General features: G+C 34.4%; 1 protein-coding gene across 2 annotated transcripts; it reads left to right on the forward strand.

Moving 5' to 3' along the window:
* The first annotated feature begins 1,072 nt into the window (after positions 1-1,072).
* LOC120625233 (chaoptin) lies at positions 1,073-22,962 on the forward strand. Of its 2 annotated transcripts, XM_039892234.1 has the most exons (19): positions 1,073-1,203; positions 4,538-4,813; positions 5,698-5,867; positions 5,999-6,151; positions 6,578-6,681; positions 7,833-7,931; positions 8,517-8,618; positions 8,979-9,123; positions 9,410-9,664; positions 10,695-10,867; positions 12,827-13,030; positions 13,214-13,448; positions 14,381-14,580; positions 16,087-16,171; positions 16,766-16,961; positions 18,166-18,243; positions 18,718-18,915; positions 20,610-20,877; positions 21,550-22,962. In XM_039892234.1, exons 2-19 carry the CDS (start codon positions 4,546-4,548, stop codon positions 21,992-21,994), a joined length of 3,378 nt encoding a protein of 1,125 aa, XP_039748168.1. In that variant the 5' UTR covers positions 1,073-1,203; positions 4,538-4,545; the 3' UTR covers positions 21,995-22,962. The 2 variants fall into 2 exon arrangements, with proteins under 2 accessions (XP_039748168.1, XP_039748170.1); XM_039892236.1 differs by lacking the exon at positions 8,517-8,618.
* Positions 22,963-24,096: the final 1,134 nt, after the last annotated feature.

A 24,096-nucleotide genomic window follows, 5' to 3' on the forward strand; every position in this document is an offset into this window, starting at 1 on the left:
CAGTTATGCGTGAATACATCTTCTTGTGGGGCACTGAACCGCTCCCCTTGTGCTACTTCGCAGGTAAGAGGTTGCTTTTTTTTTTTCGTTGGCATTTTAAAATTTTGCTCTGTTGCTCTGAATATATTTTTAATTTAATTAAAATTTTTAATTTTAATTTTAATACTGTTTAAAAGCAATTCTAATCATAGGAATCAATCATCAATATCTTCTTCGACTTCCATTGTCATGTAGACACTAGTGAAGACAGAACGAGTCACTTATCTGTGTTGGACAGAACTAAAGCCGGGGTCTATAGCACAAAAAGAGAGTTGCAGTAAATAGAGATGCTCAGTCATGGACTCGGTTTCATAGGTTCAGACTTACCTACAGGTGGTACGGAAAACCTTAAGTTAAAACAAAATTCAAATACAAAAAGTAAATAGAAAAAATTGCATATAATTTTCCCCATTACTCTATTTAAGCTGCTCGATTCAATAAATTCTTCAACAGTTGCTATGTGGTGGCCACATGTTACCTTACAAAATATTCGAGAGCTTTCGCTATCAAAAAATTGCCAATAATATGAAGACGAAAAGTTGGCAATTTGTTGTAAAAGTTAGTGAATTGGGCAGCCGGTAGTAGTGTAGACTGTAGTGTATATAATTAATTAAGTTATATCAATACCTTCGTTGCGTACACTATCCTCATTGGCTCATTTAGATCATTTAAATATTATTATATAAATTACCAAAATGAGCCAATGAGCATAGTCTGGAGCAATGAAAATACAAACACTGAGGTTTGCGTGTTCCTGGTGTTTGAAAATTGCTTGTCTGAGGTGATTGTCGTTCTAAGAAAAATGAATAATACCACAAATAATAAACATTGTTCTTACTTTCCATATGGAAAGGGCGGGAACTTTTCGCCTATTTTCCATTCACTGACATATTATCAGATATATTTGAATCACCAAGGATCATCCCGCGCACCATTCACGAAAAATTTAAAAAAATAAATGCTTTACTGCTGTGACCTCACAGCTGTCAGGCTGTCTGTGTTTTGACAGTTCTGTTTTCCTTACGAAGGAGTGGGCTGCGTTGCAGCTACATAAAAATAAAAATTGCGTATTTTAATTCGCAATTGTTATGTTTTACTAAAAATATTATCAAGAACAAGTAGACTAGTCTTTGCGTTTGCTGTTTCTCTAGTAAATATATGCAGGTGAGTTATTTTTCTACGTTTATTACCAGGTGAAAGTATTTGCTTAACTTCGTTAAGTCTCCAACAGTGTTTTAAAAACTGTATTATTATGCCCACGATGGAAATAAAGCATTAGTAAACGAGTGCGTTTGTCAAGGAAAGTGCTAATTAGTTGATATTGCAATTAGCACTCGCTTTGGTTAAGAATAAATGTCATATTGTTAGATCCGGACAAGTTTCTATGGCCTTGTGAAGTCGAACAACTTTAGACTGCGAAGTTTTTTTTTAATAATGTATAATACTTCCTAGGTTATTCTAGCCTTGATGAAAAATTGCGTTGATATATATTGAAAGTCACTTACTATGCAACATTTATCATTATCATTTATCACCCTTAAATATCTCATTGCTCGACACAGGCTTCTTCTCAACTAAGGGGAGATAGTTTTAGACCATAATCGCACCAAACTGCTTCAGTGAGGGTTGATCAGATTAAATGATTACCATCACATGCAGACTATGCATATAACTAGCACTCTGATGTATAGGAGTGGGGAACGCCAGATACCTACGCACAAGCTAGTCAAATTTCAACAAATCACTCTGCAATCTCCTTTGCTTAGTGGTGAGAGCTGTGTTCTTATAAATGGTCCTGGGTTAAACCCCTGGTAGATGTAATTTGGGAATTTATAATTTCTGCCACAAAGCGATTAAGCTTTCTGGTACAATGTTTCATAGAAACCCACCATTTGTATGGGTATAATATAACTGCCATATCTCAAACAAGTTAGTTTACTATCATTTTAGATTGCATCAGCACTTAGAACTAGGTGAGACTACAGTCAAAGGATAACTTGTAGTAGAATAAAAAAAAAAATTGACAACTATACTGTAATTGATACTTTTGATTTGTTGTTGAATCATCGTCCTTAGCCCATTATTGTACCACTGCTGGGCACAAGCCTTCTCCCCTTTAAGAGATAACTCGCATATAGTTTTAGATTATATCATCATCAATTCAACCCATTACCGTCCCACTACAGAACACAGTTCTCCTCCCAGAAATAGGACGGGTTAAGGCCGTAGTCCGCTACGCTGGCCCAATGTGGATTCGTGGACTCACATTGACCTCCAGGGGTTGAAGCAAGTGATATTTTAATTACTTAAAACGCACATAACTTAGGAAAGTGCTGGGATTTGAACTCGGCCGCTCAATAGTGAAGTGGAGCTTCAATTTCTAATTCACTAACTCCAAACTGGTGCGGAGAATGTCATAAAAGAAAAAAAAATGTTAGGTATTATTAAAATTTTAAATGCACCTGAGAACCAACTTCCAGACCTTTTGAGCCTTAGTTGAACATGCTAACAACTGGACCAATGTGGCAGTTTGGCTGTCATATTGAACAAAAACAACTGTCTGATGCAACTTTTGCAGCATTATTATTAAACGTTGCAATAAAATGGTTTTATTATCAGTTTGTTTTTACCTTATTCTGGATTCTATTTCATTGAAATGCCACCAGTGCAATCGTTTTATTGTACCAATGACCTCAGCAACTTAGATAGCTTGCAAATATGTATTTTTCACACAATTTTTATTTTTATGTATAGCAAGCAAAGAGTTTATATGCTGAAAACGGGCCAGTGAGGAAGAAGATCACATGTTATTATCTTAAAATCCTTTAATTGCCTTTTTATTCCACTACAAGTTAGCCCTTACTGCAGTCTCACCTAGTAGATGATGCAGTCTAAGATGGTAGCGGGCTAACCTGGGGTATAGTAGTTATATTAGAATGTCACCCCTACCATAGTTGCTACGCGGCATCGTTTAAGCCCACGTCTTGGTTAGAGGTAACTCGCCAAGTCCGAAGCCCTCCACCAAAACAGACCAAAGAATATTTAAAAAATATTAATTCCCAAATTGCGCCTTCGAGGGTATAGAACCTGAGTTCTTTACTTATAAGACCATAACGTTCACAATTACGCCAGGGAGGTCGGCATTGTGTGAGCTTTATAGAGAAGTGACCTTTGTCCAAAAGGAACATTTTATGAGGCTAATTTGTATTATTATGTCATATGTAACAGTTTTAGTGTGTGTATTTCATGTGTACATGAAGCAAGGGAAGTCCAAATTGGACTAGGGTTTTTCCGATTAGTGTTGCTTTAAAAAAAAATTTTTATTCAACATCTTTGAAGATCAACTTTAGAATTGCTAAATAATAATGATGATTTCAGTTAAATGCGTTAAAAATAATTGATTTTTGACAATCGTATTTACAGTTCATGTTATCTTAACTGTTTCATAATGTAAACTATTTTTATATACTTTATTGTTCATTCGTGCTATGAGACTATTAAAGTAAGTCATCGATTTCATCCTAGCAACGCAAGATGGAATATATTATTATTTGCATTACATTCAACATCACCATTATCAATATAAACCCATTATCAACTCATTATTGGACCACTACTGCGCACAAATGAGGTTTTTCTCTCTTCTCAGAATGAGGTTTAGGCCGTAGTCCATCACGCTGGTCAAGTGCGGATTTGTAGCCTTCAGACACCTTTGAGAATGTTATGGAGCATGCAGCCTTACGATGTTTTCCTTTACCGTTAAAGAAAGTGATATTTTAATTCCTCTAATTAATTTAAATGTTATTATTTTCTTATAGTAGTAGTATAGTTTAATGTTTTTTTTTAATATAAATAAATAAATTGTTACAATGGATAAACTTAATTATAGATCTTACACAAGCCAATAAAATTTTCACTATTAATTAAAATTATCATAATGATACGGGAGTTTGGTTTAATTATATATAAGTAACTTAATTATATATAAACAACTTACTAAATACTAAGTAGTACTAGTTACAATAAGTTAATAACGCAAAAAAGATTGCACATTTACAAAAAATTTATCTAAGAAAAAGAAAAAACACACATTCAAGTGCATTTTTTGATAGCAGATACAAACTTTCCATACTTATAATAAAATTGGTCTACATGTTGATACTTATTATTGTAAATATCACATGTTCTTAAAATAAATCTGTTCCGGCTATAATTGGTCTTAGCACGTGGGAGAAGGTACGTATTCATTTTACGATTAGTTTTTTACGTTTGTCGGATTTGGGAACACAAAATTTTATTTTATTTGTCAGATATTGGCAATCGATTAGGCCGTTTATTATTTTGTACAAAAAAATCTGATCTTTGTGTCCTCTTCTAAGTTGTAAAGAGTTTAATTTTGTAGGGTCAAAGGAATTAAATCTTTTACTAATACACTTAAAAAATTTACGCTACTTTACGTTTACTGTATAAATAAATAAATTACTATACAATTTTACAGATCACAAGATGGCATCACTCACCCTAACAGTTTTCGTTCTGGCAACATTATTACCATATTTGAACACAGAATACATTCCACCCGGGCCAGCGTACCCGTGTCCGAAAAAGACAGACAACCAGCTGCTCTTCCCGTGCGTGTGCGAGAAAGGGACAGATGCGGGGTTGTACGTGAGATGCGAGAACACGGGGTTAGCAGTCATGAGCGTGGGGATTGGGAATATAGCTGGCATGGGGCTGCCTATCGAGAGACTGCTCCTTAAAGAATGTAAAATATGTAAGTGCCACGTGTTAAGTTGCTTATTTCCCAGTTCCCCTAACAAATAGATTAGCGCCCTATCTTAGAATACACATGAACAACCACGAAATGACCACATAGCATTTTTGTTATTAAGATCCTCGATATAACCTTTTAAGGAAGGCTATCTTCTATCTATCTTCATCTTATATTTAGAAAAATTCTGCTGGCAATTACGCAATGCAAGGTTACTTCTTACCTTAAAGCACCAACGATTCCAGCGCCATCTCATAGAATACTTATTAACCGACACGGATCACGAAATGACCATGTCGTATTTTTGCTATGAAATTTCTCGATTTAACCTTTTTCGGAAATATTTGTGAATGATGCAATGTGAATTATCGCATGTTTTATTTGGTAACATCGTGTTGGCATTACGGTGATAAAGGTTACCTTTATCCTTTAGCACCAAAAAAAGCACCAACGACTCTGTGCCATTTTGTTTGTTCACTGACTCAGTTCTAATGTTATATAGAGGCTTAGGCTTTTTTATGCCTTCGTTGCTTTTAGTTTCTAAACATTTATTTTCGTGTATATCATTTATTAATGCACATTATAATATGGGCCAGCTTAGTAGTCGCCATTGTAGCAATCGATGGACGTCCACTGTTTGGATATTAGGCATTCCACGGTCTTTTCCCGCCTGTTTCTAGCGATTTTTCGCGATTAGTTTGACGTCGTCTGTCCACCTAGTATACTAAATTTGTAGGTTACCTTAGTGGAAATCTCAAATGAATAAAAGTTGTAACTTTGGTATAACAAAGTTGTAATACTAGGTATACCAAAGTTGTAATCTCCAAATCTCTAAGGGTGGCCAATGTAGTGTATAATAAAGAAAATAACGCGACCATTTATTTCAGCACATCTATTCGGCCCACTCCTGCACAGATCTACAGTAAGGACTCTACATATCATAGACACGCCCATAAAGTCCATAGACGAGTACGCGTTTGCCGGCGTGAACAGGACGTTGCAGGAAATATACTTGTACAACACTAGAATCAATGAATTCCCTAAAGAGGCATTTAAGGTACCACCATATTATTCTAATAAGGCCAAGCTGTAAAAATTAATATGCTTTCTACCTATAGGACAATTTGGCCTAAAAAATAGATTTTTTTATGGTCGCACTAATATAATCGGTTTTGAATTTCTTTTTAGATTTTGGGCAACTTGACAATCCTGTCAATTGATGGTCATCGTATGACGTCACTCAGTAAGGATATTTTTGGCGGCAGTTTGGCTACCGGCCGGTTAGAGAAGTTACACTTAGTTAATGGCTTGCTAACGGACATACCCCCAGAGGCTTTTCAAGTAAGTTGACTGTTGATTTATTGATTCTTAATTATTTTTTTTTTAAATTTTATTTCTTCTTTTTTTTTTAACGGTTTTTGTCCTTTTAACACACCACTGATATGTTTTTAATGTTTCTTTGTAGGACGTTTTGCTTGCATGCCCTGCGAAGTGTTAATCTGTTTATGTATGATGGATTTTCTTTTCTTACCGTCTGTCAATTTCATAAAATTAAAAAAATACTACTAAATCGCTCTATAACTCTAAAACTAAATTGAACTAAATAGCTCTTTGTTCGAGTAAAGCCCTCACTCAAACGCCTATTTCCATGAATCATTCATCATTATTGGTTGTTAATAAAGCCATACATATTTGTTGTATATTCAGTTAGATCTTGCCACCACCACAACAAAGATTGTTAAATCTTTTGTTTTAAATCATTTACAGAATCTCAAGAAGTTAAAAACGTTAGACCTCCACGGCAACAGATTGGCTACACTAAAGCGTAATCAGTTTAAAGGATTAAGGGACACAGAAGTTTTGGATTTAAGGTAAGGTCTAAAACAATGTCATAGTACACTATAAAAATATAAGAACAGAGCTGAGCTAAGAACAGTTCGTAAATTGGTCTTCAACAAAGATTGATTGATATTTTTGAACCTCTGCTTAGCAGGATGACGGTTTACTAATACGGGCCCAAGACGGTGGCGTGCACATTATATGCTTAAAAGCACTACCTGCGGCTGTATTCGAAAAGTAGTTATGTTGTGGAATCTGCTGGCGGATCATCTTTTTCAATAATTGCTAAATGGTGGCCACTTGTTATTACATACGAAAGTTGCGATTAGCTTACAACTGCCGCTTAAGTGATTATTATTTCTATATTTATATAAGGATTTATATGACATGCCTTCTTGGCCCTTAATTCAGAAACTGAACACTATTAAAAAAAATATGGTTTTAAGAAGATCTTGTTATGATCATTTCACTGTGATATAATTTTGGGTGAGAACCTAATTAGAATGTCTAGAAACCAATATTTAGACTACAATTAGTATTGTAAAAAAAATATTTACTTTTATCTTTTTTATTTGCACACATGGAATCCACATGGTGAGTTAAATTATAATCAGAACCATACGAGTAAGGGCGGAATTAGACGGTCCATTGCTATATCCCATCAACTTCAGTAGTAAATTTAGTAACAAAAAAATATAAAATTAATGATGATACAGTATTAAGGTAGATATTATACACCAACAAAAGCACATGTGAGGTATAATATATGAATACAATTTTATTTTAGAACACAAAAAGTACAGAAACCAAAAAAACAATCTATGATTTGGTTTATTGATATTATTGATATATACTTATAATTCGGCGGCCGTATCGCTACATAATGTAATACATCTATACTAATATTATAAATTTTAAATTTTTATTATAAAGTTTGGATGAATGGATGTTTCTTACTATGCAATGCGCAGAGATAATAATAGTCTGCAATAGTATAGGAGGCGCTTTCTTATTCCGAGAAAAGTAAGCCTCGTTTTAAAAGATTTATTTTTATTTTTACATATTAAATTTTCCATGGGAACTACGTTACACGGGCAACATTAGTAAAATATATAGAACTCATGAATAGCGTAAATAGGTATTTCTTATTGCAGTGTTTTTATATACTGTTTATATTTTACAGTTACAACAACATAACAAAGCTTGATGGAAGCCACATTGGTGATCTAACTAAACTTGGTTGGTGTAACGCAAGTCACAATCTACTACCAGACATACCTAGGTAAGTGTACAAAGTTTGTAATAAGGCCAAACTTAAACTGAAGGATTTTATTAACTTTTTAAATGACAATTATTTCGGGAAAACGACTATTCCGATTTGGATGAAATGTTGTACTTAGTTGTTGTTTTGCTCATTAAATTTAGTTACGTCATCTGAAAAAAAACCCAATCTGATTTTACCCAAAAACTATTTTATGTTTATAACGCTACCTAGTAAATATTGCAATTAAAATTATATTTAGCTATTTGTTTTGCTGTATTTTCGTGTATAAGTATTTTCTGAGAAATAAACAGGATTCAAAAAAACACCTAACGTAGCTCGATAGCTAGCCTTAATAAATCCTACTATGGCCTTATTACGTATAGTTTCTTATTATGTTTTCCATTGTGTGACGGTGAAAACTATATTCGTTTACATAATAATACGAGTTTACAAAACGCGCTCTTGTCCATTTATCTAATAATAAAAATAAAAATAATAATAATAAGGCCTCTGTAATAAGGCCCTAATAAAACTACTTTTTTATTGTGTATGAATATAACTTTTTTTATTTTATTTATGAATGTTTTTTGTTTTGAATTTCAGAGGCATGTTCGCAAGAAACACAGTAATAAAAGTAGTACATTTGGATAATAATAAAATAAAGAAGTTAGATACAAATAGTTTTAGAGGAATGAGGTTTTTGCGGTAAGAGTACCGTCTCAATATCTATAATATGTATAAAAACTAATTTAAAGTTGCTTTTTGGGGCGTGTTTGAAAAAACAACCCATAAGGCTTATATCTGTAGAGTATATACTCACCAAGCTGGACCAATGCGGTTTGGCGGGCTTTAACGATTAGTAACTTGTTAGTTATAATAATCGAACCGAAAGCCTCACGTGCCCTAAGCACGTTAAGCTTTGCCTGAAGTGTGGATACCATAATTTCGAAACTGGAATTGGTATAGAGATGTTTTAACAGGAACAAAATTGCAATGTGATGTAAATGAAGAAACATCCAGCGGCGGAAGATTATCTTATAATGTGATTTACCTCTTAACCCCTAGGCGTCTCTACCTCCAAGACAACGAAATATCGGATGTGGGTAGGGGCACGTTCACTGCAGTGACCCGCATAGGCACAGTGGACCTAGCCCGGAATAAGATCACCAAAGTCGACTACCAGATGTTCCAAGCTGTCAAATACGCTGAGGTAAAGTTGTACCTTTTATAATTCGCACCTACCTACTATCACTGACTGAGAGTTATAAAACTTAACATACATTAACATCGTTCTCAGCATACTGATATCCCATTTTTTGGTTCAGGTTTCCCCTTGACTGGGCACTATCAGCTGTGTCAACTTTCCAATTTTTTTTAGAGATTTATGTTCAGCTGTGTGCTTATAATAATGATCTAGACATATCTATAAAGTCATATTTTTGTAAATTATTAACATAAAAGAAATATCTATTCATTTAATTCGATGACACTTACAGATAATAAACCTAGCCGAAAATAAAATAACATCCATAGACAAGCAAGCGTTCACCGATCTGTATTTAGCATCAGTCAACATTTCCCACAATGAAATATCGAGCATCGAATCTGGAGCCTTCCAAAATTGCAACAACATGACACTTCTGGACCTGAGTCATAATAAATTAAAGGAAATCAACAAAAATGCTTTTGATGAAAATACTTACGCCGGTGAATTTCAAGTTTCTTATAATGAGTTCACTGATTTGGGCCAGGTAAGTGTAAACCATTAATAAATGGTTTTAACTTAATAGGTAATTATTGGTAATATTATTAACATTAACAGGTAAATTAGATTTAGATACACGTAAGTGTTATTACAAAATGACTAAAATGATCATTTTTGATTTCATTATTTAGTTCTGTTTGGTTTCATTAGTTTGATGCCTTCAATGATTTGTGAATTTTAGGAATCGATTTGGTGATTTTAATACTTTTTTTTTATTTTTTTTATTAACGATAGGCCAGCGCTTAGTCATGCCAGTTAGAATGCAATGATGAGGTCTAGGTTGGAGCACGCTTGCCTCGAAAAAGCCTATTCACTCTAGCCTTGAAGGTACTCAAACACTTGAAATTCGCATAAACACATAAAGCATTTAAAACTAAAAATTACCTTACGGTACTTTGCTAAGTAGAGAACACTTTGTGTCTTCGACATAAGGACATTAATTGATTTAGGTTTTTTTTTTTTAAATATATTAAATATATTACGACAATACACACATCACCATCTAGCCCCAAAGCAAGCGTAGCTTGTGTTATGGGTACTAAGATGACTCTTGAATATTTTTATAAATAATATACATAAAACTTAGAATATACATATAAACACCCAGACACTGAAAAACATTCATGCTCATCACACGAACATTTTCCAGTTGTGGGAATCGAACCCACGGCCTTGGACTCAGAAAGCAGGATCGCTGCAAACTGCGCCAATCGGCCATCAATTTAACTACGACGGTCATTACAAAGTCTTTGTCTGTAACTATTTTAACTAAAGTAAAGTAGAAACTCACTACTTTACTTTAGTTGAGTTAGTTAACTTATTTATTTGTTATTAGATACCAAAATATAACATGTATCATTTCATAGGTACTAAAACTCGTGACAGGTAACTTACCTGTATTATTTTTTTAAGATACATATTCTAAACTTGACTGGTAGAACTTTTTAACATAGTATTATTATAATATTATTAATAATTTATGAGTATTTTGTTATATTTGTTATTTTGTTTGTTAGATACCAATTCAAAATATGACAGGCATAAGAGTACTAAACGCGTCGCACAACAGCATTACGACCATCCCAAAGACAGCTTTTCCAAAACTGTACGAACTTCATACCGTAGACGTGTCACATAACAATGTCTCAGATATTTTCAATGCTGTATTTCAAAATCTATTTTCTTTAAGGTAAGTTACAATTATTAATTACTTTTATTAATTTTTATTAATAACTTTTCAGTAACCAAAGAATCGTAGATCGAAGCTTATCCAGTATCTGCATTTTTTTTCCAAAATAGCGAAAACACATAAAAAGTTTATTAATAAATATTATCAATTTAAAGAATATAAAATATTCAAATTCTAAATTCAAAATTCATTTATTTCAAGTAGCCTAATTAATAAGCACTTTTGAAACGACAAGGCAGTCTGTTTGTAGTGACTCTACCACCGGTTCGGAAGGCAGATTCCACTGAGAAGAAACTCAGCAGATTGCTCTTTTCCAACATCATTTTAAAGTTTAGCAATCTTTAGAATTCTTCTGTTTTGTGAGAGATGAGAGTGGAGTAGCCTGCTTCCAAGCAGCCTTATCGTTAAGGAATTCATCAATCGTGTAGCAACCACGATTTGTTAAATGTGTTTTAATATATTGTTTAAACTTAGGTAAAGGTAGATCTAATATTACCTTCGGTATCATGTTATAAAAGCATATACCCATCCCCACAAAGGATTTCTGTACTTTTCTCAGACGATATGCAGATATCACTTATTTATGTCCGTTTCTATTTAGTCGGCTGTTTATATCGACTTTTTGTTTATAATTGCTTATGTTTTGTTTAATAAAGATAACATTATTATAAATATATTGCAATGCTACTGTAAGTATACCTATTTCTTTAAATTTGGTACGAAGAGATTCGCGTGATCTAAGTTTATATATCGATCTAAGTTTATATAGTACTAAGTGTGCAGGTTTTTGAAATATAAGTTATCAAAGATTTAGAAGAAGAAAGAAGAAGAAACACTTTATTGCACGTATAACATACAGGAAAAGAAACAGTAAGGAGTATACAGTACACAATGTAGACATGCAAAGGCGGCCTTATTGCTGCAAGCAATCTCTTACAGGCAACCTTTGTAGATAGGACTAACAGCAAGAGAACGGGATAGTGCCAAGAGTGTTGATAGATATACATAAATACCAAAATGTAAAGATACAAATACATATATAAATTAAATAAATATACGTAATATATAAAATATACCTACATGATATATAAATAGAAAATATACATAATATATATAAATATATAACAATCATAATATTTATAAGTAGATTTTAACACACAGTTAATAAAAAAAAAAAAAAAAAAAATAAGAATATAAAGAATCTACTTCAAATTTCATCACTCAAAGAGAGGTAGTAGTCCTTCAGACGACTCTTAAATATTGGAAGGGAACTACTTCCACGGATTTCAGCAGGCAGATTGTTCCAGAGCATAACTGCTTTAATTGGTGCTCTTCAATTAATCAAGTTAGAACTAAATAAAACGTAAAAATTGCCTCTGAAATGTTGTCTTATGGTAATCCAAGTATAAAAAAAAATAGATAAACCGCCGATAGTTAATCTTATTTATGGTATATTAAGATTATGTGTCATAGTTACTTGTGTCTACATCATATCGCCCTACTGTTCCTTACAATATTATGTGGATAGTGTTGAGGATTACATATTAACCCACACTTTTATTTATTTTAATTTATTTTATTTTTCTTTAATTGGAAAACCAACAGTTGTAAATACTAAATAGTTAACATATTGGTTGACTTAAAACTAATAACAGGCTTCCACAGATAAGTCTTATATAAACAAGGGTACCTGATAGAACCCAGCAAAAACGCAGCAAACATTAACTAAGTATTAAGTTTACCTAGCATGCAACAGTTTATCTACTAAGTTGCGACATACACTGTTCATATTACCATAAAATAAGTCAAAATTGGGGTCATTGTAAACAGAATTAAGACAAATTTATTTTGAATACTTTCTAGATTTTTAGTTTCTAGTTAATTGTTTTCTGTCCAAAATAAATAAAAAGAAATAAAAAATAAGGTTTTCTAAAGTGAAGCTATTAATAATCCTCCCAGATTCTTAAACCTAAGCCACAATTCCCTCGAACGCATCAAACCGTCGACCTTCGGCACGATACATACGATACTGGAGCTGGACCTGTCGCACAACCAGTTGGTCGATGTGTCACGCGGCAGTCTCGCCAAGCTGGCCAGCTGTAGGCTGTTGGACATCAGCTACAACTACCTGGATAGGATATTCCAGATACCTATCAGTTTGGGGTGAGTGCCACTTGGGTTTTTATCAAACACTTGCTAAACCCCAGCCACGTTTTGGCTGAGTCCAATATACAAAACCGATTCAGTAGATCTAGAGATTACCCCCGACAATCTCACAAACGCACAAACTCACAAACTTTACCTTTTTATAACATTAGTATAGATTTAAAAGTATATTTATTTTAGGGAACTGAATATCGCACACAACAATTTAAGCGAAATCAAAGCAGGCACCTGGCCTGTCATGAACGCTTTACTTCGTCTCAACTTATCGACCAACGTATTGGAAGACCGGTTGACCAGCGATGCATTCGCTGGCTTATTGACCCTGCAGTCGTTGGACTTGTCGAGCAACGGGTTGACCAAACCGCCGTGGGAGGCTTTGAATACTATGACTAGTTTACAATATTTATATTTACAGGTAAGTTTGTTTTATCAAGAAACGTTATGGTCCATTATGAAATTAAGACAATAATTGTCTACAAAAGACGCCAATAACGCTTCTGCTGGATTAACGGACTAACGAGAAGAATTTCCCATAATCACCATGTGTGTCACCATGATCGCAGTAGACGGGTCGTAGTAGCACAGTCATCGTTTTGGCGACCTTCGTAGCGCAACGGTGAGCTCTACGAATTTAAATAGAAATTCGGGTTCGAATGTGCAGCGTCCAAATAAACTTATGTGAGTTTCAGGATGCGAAGAATACTAATTTTAGTAGTTTGTGTAATAAAAATAAAAAAAAAAACTTCCCGGCAGGGGAAATTTGGGCAATTATTATTTCAGATTTTTCTCTGGTCTGGTCTGGTGGGAGGCTTTGGCCGTGGCTAGTTACCACCCTACCGACAAAGACGAGCGGCTAAGCGATTTAGTGTTCCAGTGCGATGTCGCGTAAAAACCGAATAGGACTATGACTACCCGAGAAGTTAAGAGGTGCGTGCCGGAGATTGAACGCGGTACCCCAGAAAGGGCATCCGAAGCCGTATCCACTAGGCTATCACCGCTTCGTATTTCCCAGAAGGAGATATTTAATTCGGCCGCATTTACAGTGCGTGCATAGTATATTCGGAAAAAATACTTTTATCAAATTTTTTCATAACGCCAAAGATACTAGCGGACCCGTGCAACTTCGTTGCACCAAATAGATTATTACCAGAAAACACAAATAAATTGTCTTTTTCTAAAAATGAATCCTAGCTAGATCGATTTATCTCCCCTGAAACCGCCTGTATACTAAATTTCATGAAAATCGTTGGAGCCGATTCCGAGTATCCAATTATATATATACAAAAATTGCTCGTTTAAAGATATAAGATATGACTTAGTTCAATAAAGTTTTTTGTCACTTTCTAGCACAACAAGCTAACGTCCCTCTCAAGGTCTGCATTCGGCAATCTGCCAACTACATTCAAACTGGATCTATCGTACAACCAGTTGACAGAGCTGGGTCAGAAGACTTTCAACGGAATGCAACAGTTACTGGATTTGTCTCTGCGTGGAAACAAATTGGAACACCTACAGAATGAGGTGTTCAAAGGGCTCGTTGCTTTGAGGTATGTTTGAGTTTTTAACCCTAGACGCAAATATGACGGGGTTTTATAAGTTTAACTTGTCTGTGTGCGCGTGTGTGCGTATGTGTCTGTCTGTGTTTGTCTGTGGCATAGTTTCCCGAACGGATGAACCGATTTTAATTTGTTGAAGTTTTACTTCTGTTGACGTGTTTAGGAAAATTGATGAGAGTAAATTTTTACGATGCGCGCGCACACCATCACAAAAAACCGACACCCTGAATTTAGCTTTACGGGTTGTCAGTGTACACTTTGAATTGTAATATAATTGAAAGGCAATGTAAGGCAAATGTACAAAAATCTCAAATTTTAATGTTGAGTGAAAATTTGTTTTTTTCGGTAACTAACTGTCTATTAGTGTTCCAAATTTAAGGACGTTTATTACCTCAATTTCTTTAATTATGTAGAATTTTTTTGTGATATTGAAATAAACTTTATTTAACTAGATAGTGCGTTATAATAATCTTTCAATGTATGAAATATCTTTTTTCTATTGTTATTGTAGTTTTTTCTACAAACGTAGAATGAGGCGAAAGGTTTTTGAAAAGATTTTTATTTTGTTACGCCAAAGATAACTTCTAACGCGGGTACATAAGTACACACACGTTTTTTTTGTCTGGTGAATTTGTCGGGATTGTTCCTAGTTATGTTTAATGACAATCGGTGCAAGATGGCTACCGCCACAAAATGGCAAATGAAATATTTCAGTGGCGAATTGTGTTTTTTGCACTTTAAACTTATTTTTTACGGGAAACGAGATGGCTGATACCCTGGCTAAAAGAGCATTGTCTGAAGGAGATTATATTGAGGTTAAACCAAACTATTGCGAAATTTTAACAAAATTCAAAAAGGAATGTTGCAAAAATTGGAAAGTGTATTTTGACGAACGGTCAAAAAGTAAAGGTATCTGGTATAACAGCATACAATGCGAGCCTCCTCGTGTCCCGTGGTTCTGCGAGGTAAGATGGAAGCGCCAACAAGTTGTGATGGCATTGAGACTGCGTGCTGGACATGTTCCTCTAAACAAATTTGGATATCTTATGAAAAGGGTCAGTTCACCTAAGTGTGAAATTTGTAATAGACGAAGATGTCTTGTATTTGTTGGGGGAGTGTGCTCCGAATAGGCCAATGAGGGACCAATTAATATGTAAATTTAAAATGAATCTTCATGATGTGGGGATTTGGCAAAGTATCCTGGCGGCACCTTATTCAGAGGTAGCCAGAATGCTATTAGATTTTAAGTTAAGATAAGAGAAAGGAAGTATCAATTTTTGTAAAGGGAACGATGGGGCTGACATTCTTATTGTTAAGAAAAGTCCCGAATAAATAAAGAATTAAAAAACAAAAAAAAACTTATTTTATTTTAATATCATTTTGGACATTTCGTAAACTTGATTATCTACGTGTATAAGAGTTATACGATTTCTTCCAAGGACCTACATTATAACTTGGCCGTTTTTAATTTTTAATTATGACTTTCTTGTATTGCAGGAAGTTGGATCTGTCCTACAATAGTTTGGATAAAATTGACAACAAAACTAATGGCCTACTAGATGACTGTCTGTCACTTGAGATGGTGAGTATGAAATAAGAACTGCTTGTTTTTTCAAACGAGACAGAAAACTGGTGTTATAACCAGTTATCGGAATAGGTAGAGTATGATTACCAGTTTAGTGGACATTTCGGGAAATCGTAAGTTTACCAAAAAAAATATTGATACTGTAAAAAAATCGAAATAAGGTTTTTGTTTAGAATAAAAAGAATTTCAATTTTTCGCAGTTCTGAAATTGATGTCACAGAATTAAGAATACACAGAAACCGTGTACGCGACTAATATTGAAGCATCAAAAACCACTCCACTTTAGTAGTGTTTCTCGAACAGGCGGTTAGTTACTTCCCTCCACTTGACAGTAATTATTTTACCTCTAATGTTCTAAGCGTTTGCCATAATATAGGGAAAATGGGGAGCTTTTTGTGTGCTGGCATTCCTAAATCGAATGGCTAAATCATTGGGCATTCGATTAAGGCGATGCCTAGATTAAGTGAAAGCCGGCATTTTTTTTTCAAGTTTATTTAGCAGCACGTTCTCTGAGCTACATGCATTAATATGCTAACCACTAGATCCCTCTTCGTTGTTTGAATTTGGTTACAATAAAAAATAAAATTTCAGGTAAACCTAAGCCACAACCGTTTCGGTTTTCTATCAAGAAAGATGTTCCCAGCCAACCCGTGGATACCGTACAGGTTGATGGAAGTCGATCTGAGTTACAATGAGATACCCGTCGTCACATTCGATATCACTTTTGGCACGAAGCATTTGAAGAAATTGAATTTATCGAACAATTATATTAACGATATAAGAAACAGTGAGTAACCAAATCCATGCATCTCTTGTTTTTTTTTATTGTTGAATAAGTGCAACGTTGTCATTGCCATTTGGCAGTTATATAGCTTGTATCCTGGAGTTAGCATAGGATACAAGATTAAAAAAAAAGACTTACTTTATGCGTGACAGTACAGCTGTCGACAGCAACAACGATATTTGTGAAAATTTATTTATAGATAGCAGGGCTGCATCCTGCGGGGCTAGCACAGGCAGGAGATAAAAATTATATCCCCAGATTATATCCACTCACAGGGGATATAATTAACTTGTCCACCTGCTAAATTAAAAGCTAACTGCAGGAAAGAAAAGAACGATGCACTCCATGAAATGCCTTTGCCTACACGTTTGTTTGTTATGCATAATCTGGCTGTAGGGTGATACATCTTTGCCTATGGGTTATAATTAAGAAAAAAATAATTATGCATAATCTTTGGTTGATATGAGTTGGAGTGGGAATTCAAAATTACCCAGATCCAAGAGGAAGGGTAAAGAACATTATAAAAATGGCGGGAATGGAATGAACAGAAGGTCAAAATGTTCAGCCAGATTATGCATAACAAACGTTTGTTTGTTATGCATAATCTGGCTGTAGGGTGATACATCTTTGCCTATGGGTTATAATTAAGAAAAAAATAATTATGCATAATCTTTGGTTGATATGAGTTGGAGTGGGAATTCAAAATTACCCAGATTCAAGAGGAAGGGTAAAGAACATTATAAAAATGGCGGGAATGGAATGAACAGAAGGTCAAAATGTTAAAATTGAAGAGGAGAATTAAAGTTAATTAAAGTTTGATGATTGAGAATATTATGAGTTATGCTGTCATTAAACGATTAAACTCTGAAAGATAAGAACAAAAGGTTTCAATTTACTAGTTAGAATATTTAGTAAAAGACAAGGTTTAGATATTTTCACTGGATAAACTTATACATCTTGCATTAAAAGAACATCGGTTCTTTTAAAACGTTTACCTATGATTTAAATCATTATGAGTGTAGATAAAGTACTGTATGCAACTCTTATGAATACTTAGGTATTAAAACACTCATGTGAAATTATTATCACTAACCTACATTCGTGTTTTAATACCCCTTATTATACAACAGTTGCATAAATAACTATTCAAGCATACTTTAATAACTAGTATGGAAATTATTTACTTGAATTTCATTTTTTGTTACAGATGTATTGGGCAATTTGACTTCCTTAGAAGTTTTGGATGTATCAAACAACCAGTTGAAAGATTTAGTATCCAGGACATGTGAGTAAAACAATTCCGTGATTTTGTGATGTAAAATTTTCCTATAAAACTTATGAACCACTATTTAATTTTGTTATTTCAATAAACATTGGATGTATTTTATTTAATACTGTTAATCTAGCTGCAGATTTCAATATCTTTAAGACTGCCCGCACACAATCAAAATTTTTGACAATATAAATATTATCAATATTTTAAACCAATACTTCATTCTTCAATACGCCCCGCACAATGTCTATATTATTGACAATATGCACAATATAGTCAATAACATAGATTTGTGTTCGGATAAACTTACTTTACAAACAAAGGATAGAATCTTCTAACCACCACTTCACCCACTTACTCTATTCCATCTGTAAGCCAACCCGCTTTAGAGCAGCATGGTGGGTATTCATCGCCCTGTGACCAATCCCCAACATTGGGACATTAATGGGCTAAACATGAATGTTCTTAAATTGCTTTTCTTTACAGCGGATACAAAGTTCAACCTTCCAGAAAATATAACTGAAATATATCTACAAAATAATACATTGGAAAAGTTGCCTACAGAGAATCTAGGCAAATCTAACCATTTGAAAGTTCTGGATCTAAGGAACAATTTACTGACTAGTTTTTACCCGGAGTTAGTTAAGAAGATTCGTGACAATAACCTTATGGTGTATTTTGAGAGTAAGTAAATAGTTTAATCATCAATCTATAGCAGTCCAATGTTGGACTAAAGGACTCTCCCAACGAGAGGGTTTACCAATAATCGCCACGTTGGGCAGACGAGTTAGCAACCGCAGTGGGGTAGTAGCATGATCGCAGCTCACACAGCCGTACCTTTTTTTGGTGGTTTAAACAGACAGACGACGTTTCAAAAGTGCTTAAAGTTCAAAATTTTATATTCCCTTAGCCGCCTCGTGGTAAGAGGACGCGATGATGGCTGTATTTAGATCTGCCGTCACCACACGGCACATATTTATTTATATTGCGTCAAAATGTGGGCGTATAATCTTCTGTAAAAAGTGGGGTCGACACAACATGTCTTCTTCTACCCGTCACTTCTATTAGTTTTCATCTAACTGTCCACTCCTTTTACACAATCAGTCTCTCCTTCCTCTATTTCTTTGTTCTTCCGCATTATGTTATAGTTACTTGATTTTCTTCTCTTGGCATAAGATATCATGCCAGTTTTTTAGTATTCATCTTTTCTGTCACTGGCGCAACTTTTACACTGCCCCCTTTATATTCCTATTCCCACAAACCTTTCTTATATCTGTGCCTTTTACTGCTAAGTTTATGGGATCACTGACACCATTTCATCCATCCCGTATTCGTTCTAATGATCACTTCTCGATCAAAATTGCCGCCGTATTGGAAGATAGACAGGTTACGATAATAACTGTGGGCCTTCTAAAAAGATCCAGAGTCAGAAAGGTTCGCTGGGTATCGAGGGTGCTGAATTGGTATTGGTTGATAGAGAAAAGAAAGCCACACCCCCAATATTCCTGGCTCTGTCGGCGTGGCAAGGGGTGTCAAGAATATAGTCCCTGGGAGCCGTTGGAACAAGCGGCCCAGGATCGTAGATTTTGGTACTCCCTACAAAAGACCTATATTCAGCAGTGGATGTTAATCGGTTGAACTTATGATGATGATGATTCGACCGCGTGGAAGTTGAACTACGATTTATATAGTATCGAAGGAGCGTAATCAAAATTGCGGCCATTTTATCCGTAGACCAAATACAAACAAACAATTAAATAAATAAATAAATATACTACGACAATACACACATCGTCACCTAGCCCCAAAGTAAGCGTAGCTTGTGTTATGGGTACTAAGATAACTGATGAATATTTTTATGAATTATAGATACATACATGCTTAGAAAATACCTACATATAAACACTCAAACACTGAAAAACACTTATGCTCATCACACAAACATTTTCCAGTTGTGGGAATCGAACCCACGGCCTTGGACTCAGAAAGCAGGGTCGCTGCGCACTGCGCCAGTCGGACGTAAAAATGTTAGGAGTTAAATTGATGACAGGTCCTTAACATTTTAGATTAGATTAGGTTATGATTTGTAGCATTTTAGGGGTAAACATTTCTTTTTCGTTTTTTACATAAAACTAAAATTAATTTAATTTATAATTTTTACAGAACACTAAAATATAGTTTACCTCTTCCCTTCACTAGGCGAGCGCCCTGTCGTTTGTTTGTTTAAATTTGATACCCAGAGAAATCAGAACTCACAGACGTCCCCAGCAGTACGAATTTTCGAATTCCAACAGATAGACCTAGTCTATGACATAGAGTGATAACACTTTTTTAATTTAATTTGCTCTGGTTTTACTTCATTCATTTCACTTTTACAGATAACAAATTAAAGTGCGACTGTTTTACCCGTCCGCTAAAGCACTATTTACAAAAACTACCCGACTCGTTTTTGAAAAACGATGACAAATACAAAAGCCTCGCCTGTTTCGAGCCCCCGTCCTTGGAGGATGCAAACTTTTTGGAATTGGACGAGGAGAGATTATTGTGTGCTAGCAATATTGAGTTGGATGACAAAATAAGAGAGTATGGCAACACCGAATTCGATTTCACTTCGGAACCAGATGTTTTGTTCAGGGATATACAATAGTGAGTATGTTTTTCCTATTTTACTTACAATCTGTGTATTTTCACAGCAGATCCTGCTTACAAAGGTCGCCTGTTTTTTTTTCATTACTAGTTAGCTCTCGACTGCAATTTTAATCTGGAAGTAAGTGCTGCATCACTTACTTCCTCTTAAGTAAGTACTTACTTCCAGATTAATTTTAAGATGGTAACAGACTGTTAGAGATATTTCTTACTACACTTGAGGTAGTAAATATTGAACAAACCCCTCCAACAAAGGTTGCCTGTAAGATATTGCTCGCATCAATAGAGCCTCCTTTGCATGGCTAATTTTTTTTGCTCATTTGTGTTATTTGTATTCTTAAATATTTTAAGAGCAATAAAGTGTTTCTTCTGTATATTGATCGCACCGGAACGCTAAATCGCTTGGCGGCACGTATTTTTCGGTAGATTAGTAACTAGCCGCGGCCGAAGCCTGCATGCAGCCTGATACTATAATGGAATGGAATCAAGAACTCTTCGTGTACGAGAGCAACTCGCTCTTAACCAGTATTATTTTACTTTATAATTATTACTTACCCTACAATCCGTACTTATGGTTTATATGTGGATATTGCTGCATGAAAACAAGACATTTGAATTTATTACCCCATGTATAAAATTGTTTTTAAACGCAATTTTCTTTATCTATTACAGTTCGCAAACTTCAATATATGCATTCTGGTACGTGCCCAGTACAAAGGATGTCGCCGACTTTTATATATACGTTAGAGATAGTTCTAACAAATTATTCTTCAGTCAAGACGTAGCGTACAACTTGCGCTCCTTATCGATAAATGTAGACAAAGATTTTGCAACTAACCTCCAAAAGGGCGGTAAAATAGAAATATGCATACAAGCGAAGAGTTCCAGCAATTTCGCGCGCAAATTCTTTGACAGCCAATGTCAAATAGTCCCGTCAAACTACGACTCGTGGTCGGATAAGCTGACAGCTGCCAAAAGGAAGTTATCAAGAAAGAGGGTTAAGTACATTCACCATTCGAGAAGCAGTGTTTTGGGTTTGGTGAGCGATTCGATTTTAATAACGCTCTGCATATTTTTGGGGGTGTGTTTTAGGAGATTGGCCGATCTGGATGTTTGATTGGAATCCATAGTGGATTTTGGACCAAGGCCTACTTTTTTCCATCCTTTGAAGACCATTTTTGGGTCCGACTGTCCCCTTTATATTATCCCATAAAGGGCGAATCTCTAAAGCGAGGTTAAGAGATTTTTGTACATGATAAATTTGGAAGCGGTCTTACAAGTTTTTCTATTATATTAAAGACCTTTTTTTGGGGTCTTAACTAGCCCCATATTATCCAGAGTCTTATTTAATCTTACCCATAAAGGACGAATCTCTAAAACTTGGGTCTGACAAATTAAAGTACCTGACTTTGATTCCTAATTGCGTTGTTATTTATCTATTAATATGTTATGTATATTTGATTTAAAAAATTGGGTCAACTATATTTTACAAGGAGCAATTATTTGAAGTTTGTAACACAAATCGCGAATGAGTAAAATGTGGGTGATGAAGTGAGATAACCAAGCATAGAAAGGTTTTTCAGAAAAATTTAAAAGAAATGCTCTAGTCATTACAATTTATCAAAATCGGTTTCTTCAAACAATAAAACATTATTTGAAAAGAGGATATTGCTTTTCGATTAGCTTATCTATTTTAGTTGTTAAAATATATATTTTAAAAATAAAGTGTTTAAAATGTTAACAATACTCTGAAAATATTTACCTACCATTGTACTTACTGCCATTACCATATATTCTTCGATGTCACAAATATTTTTATTATTATTAGTATAGGGTGTCCATTATTTACGTGAGGTGCTAAGAGGGTTGGGGGTAAAATAATCAATCACAATTGATGAATTTCTTAACAATAAAGCTGCTTGGAATCGCTTCGCTTTCATCTCCCTCAAAATAGAAAAATTCTATTGATTGTTAAACTATATGACTGTATGATTTTGGAAAAGAGTAATTTGCTGAATGGAGTTAAAGCCATTACAAACAGACTGACTTGACGTTTTAAAAGTGCTTATAAAGAACTATGTACTTAAAATAAATGAATTTTAATTTTAATTTAATACTATCCTGCACAGTAATATTTTATTTGTGGTCATACGAATGTCAATAAGTAGTAAAATAAACATCAAATGGATTTTGTTTTAAATTAATTCAATTAGGTCAGATTAACATAATTTATACGATAAATAAGTACGTCAAAACTCTCTCGAGATTAGAGGAGAGGAAGAGAGTAGAGTAAAATCTCCCGACAGGAGAGTGAACTGGTTAAAATATCGCCATAATCACCTTACTTAAATAATGGATACTCCCTTTGGATATCTTTCTGTTTAATAATAGTTTAGTACAGGGTCATTTGGATTTAGTATACTAGGATCTATAAAAAGTTTCACTGTACCAAAATTTAGAGAAATTACTATTATTTTCTAGGAATGTATATTTCAGTTTTTATTCATACATACCCTTAACAATTTTTTTTTAAAAATTGTAATGACATGAAATCACATTTGAATTATTGTTTTAATATTATCTAGGCTCGTGATTGTTTTTTATTACCAATAGCAACACAGCTGATGTCATGGTTGTTACTACGTAATTTTTCATGAACACAGTTATTTCTGTAATAGTATAATGTTTTTAAATTTTTGCAAATAATACAATTTCATGAATACCTCAACAGCACTTTTCCTACTGGCCTTGTATACTAATTATTATGGTATACTTTATGTGTCATAATAGATTATAAGAAGTATATATTATAATAATTATATAAGTATAAGAGTTATAAAAAGGAACATCACTCATTAGGCTTATAAAAATCCGACCATCCAAATATGAGGTGTATTTAACAAGGTGTTTTTTTTAAATATAGTGTGGCATGTTTGCTTTGATGGTCTAGTGGTTAGCATGGATCAAGTTTCCTGGGTTGTGCTCCTGAGTCCGGCCAAACATTTTTATTGGATTTCTATAGAAAAAAGTACCAAGTACCAGCCCGGAGTTAGGAATCAGTGTCAGTGTCAATTCTCGTGCAACAAATAGCACGTTAAGTCGTTTATCCGGATTGTTAACAATAACATATGCTAATAATGGATGAAGTCCGGCAAACCAAGTTAGAGCAGCTGTGTGGGTTTATACTCTTCAACCATATCTCTTACTCAGTATGGCAAT

The sequence above is a fragment of the Pararge aegeria genome, chromosome 7 (genome assembly GCF_905163445.1).
Source record: "Pararge aegeria chromosome 7, ilParAegt1.1, whole genome shotgun sequence".
Classification (NCBI taxonomy): domain Eukaryota; kingdom Metazoa; phylum Arthropoda; class Insecta; order Lepidoptera; family Nymphalidae; genus Pararge; species Pararge aegeria.

What these genes read in the sequence shown, in the direction of transcription:
- LOC120625233 (XM_039892234.1), top strand. Translation starts at nt 4,546, where the DNA reads ATGGCATCACTCACCCTAACAGTTTTCGTTCTGGCAACATTATTACCA. An exon ending in TACAATATTTATATTTACAG is followed by an intron (nt 13,449 to 14,380) that starts GTAAGTTTGTTT and finishes GTCACTTTCTAG; the next exon opens with CACAACAAGCTAACGTCCCT. An exon ending in ACTGTCTGTCACTTGAGATG is followed by an intron (nt 16,172 to 16,765) that starts GTGAGTATGAAA and finishes ATAAAATTTCAG; the next exon opens with GTAAACCTAAGCCACAACCG.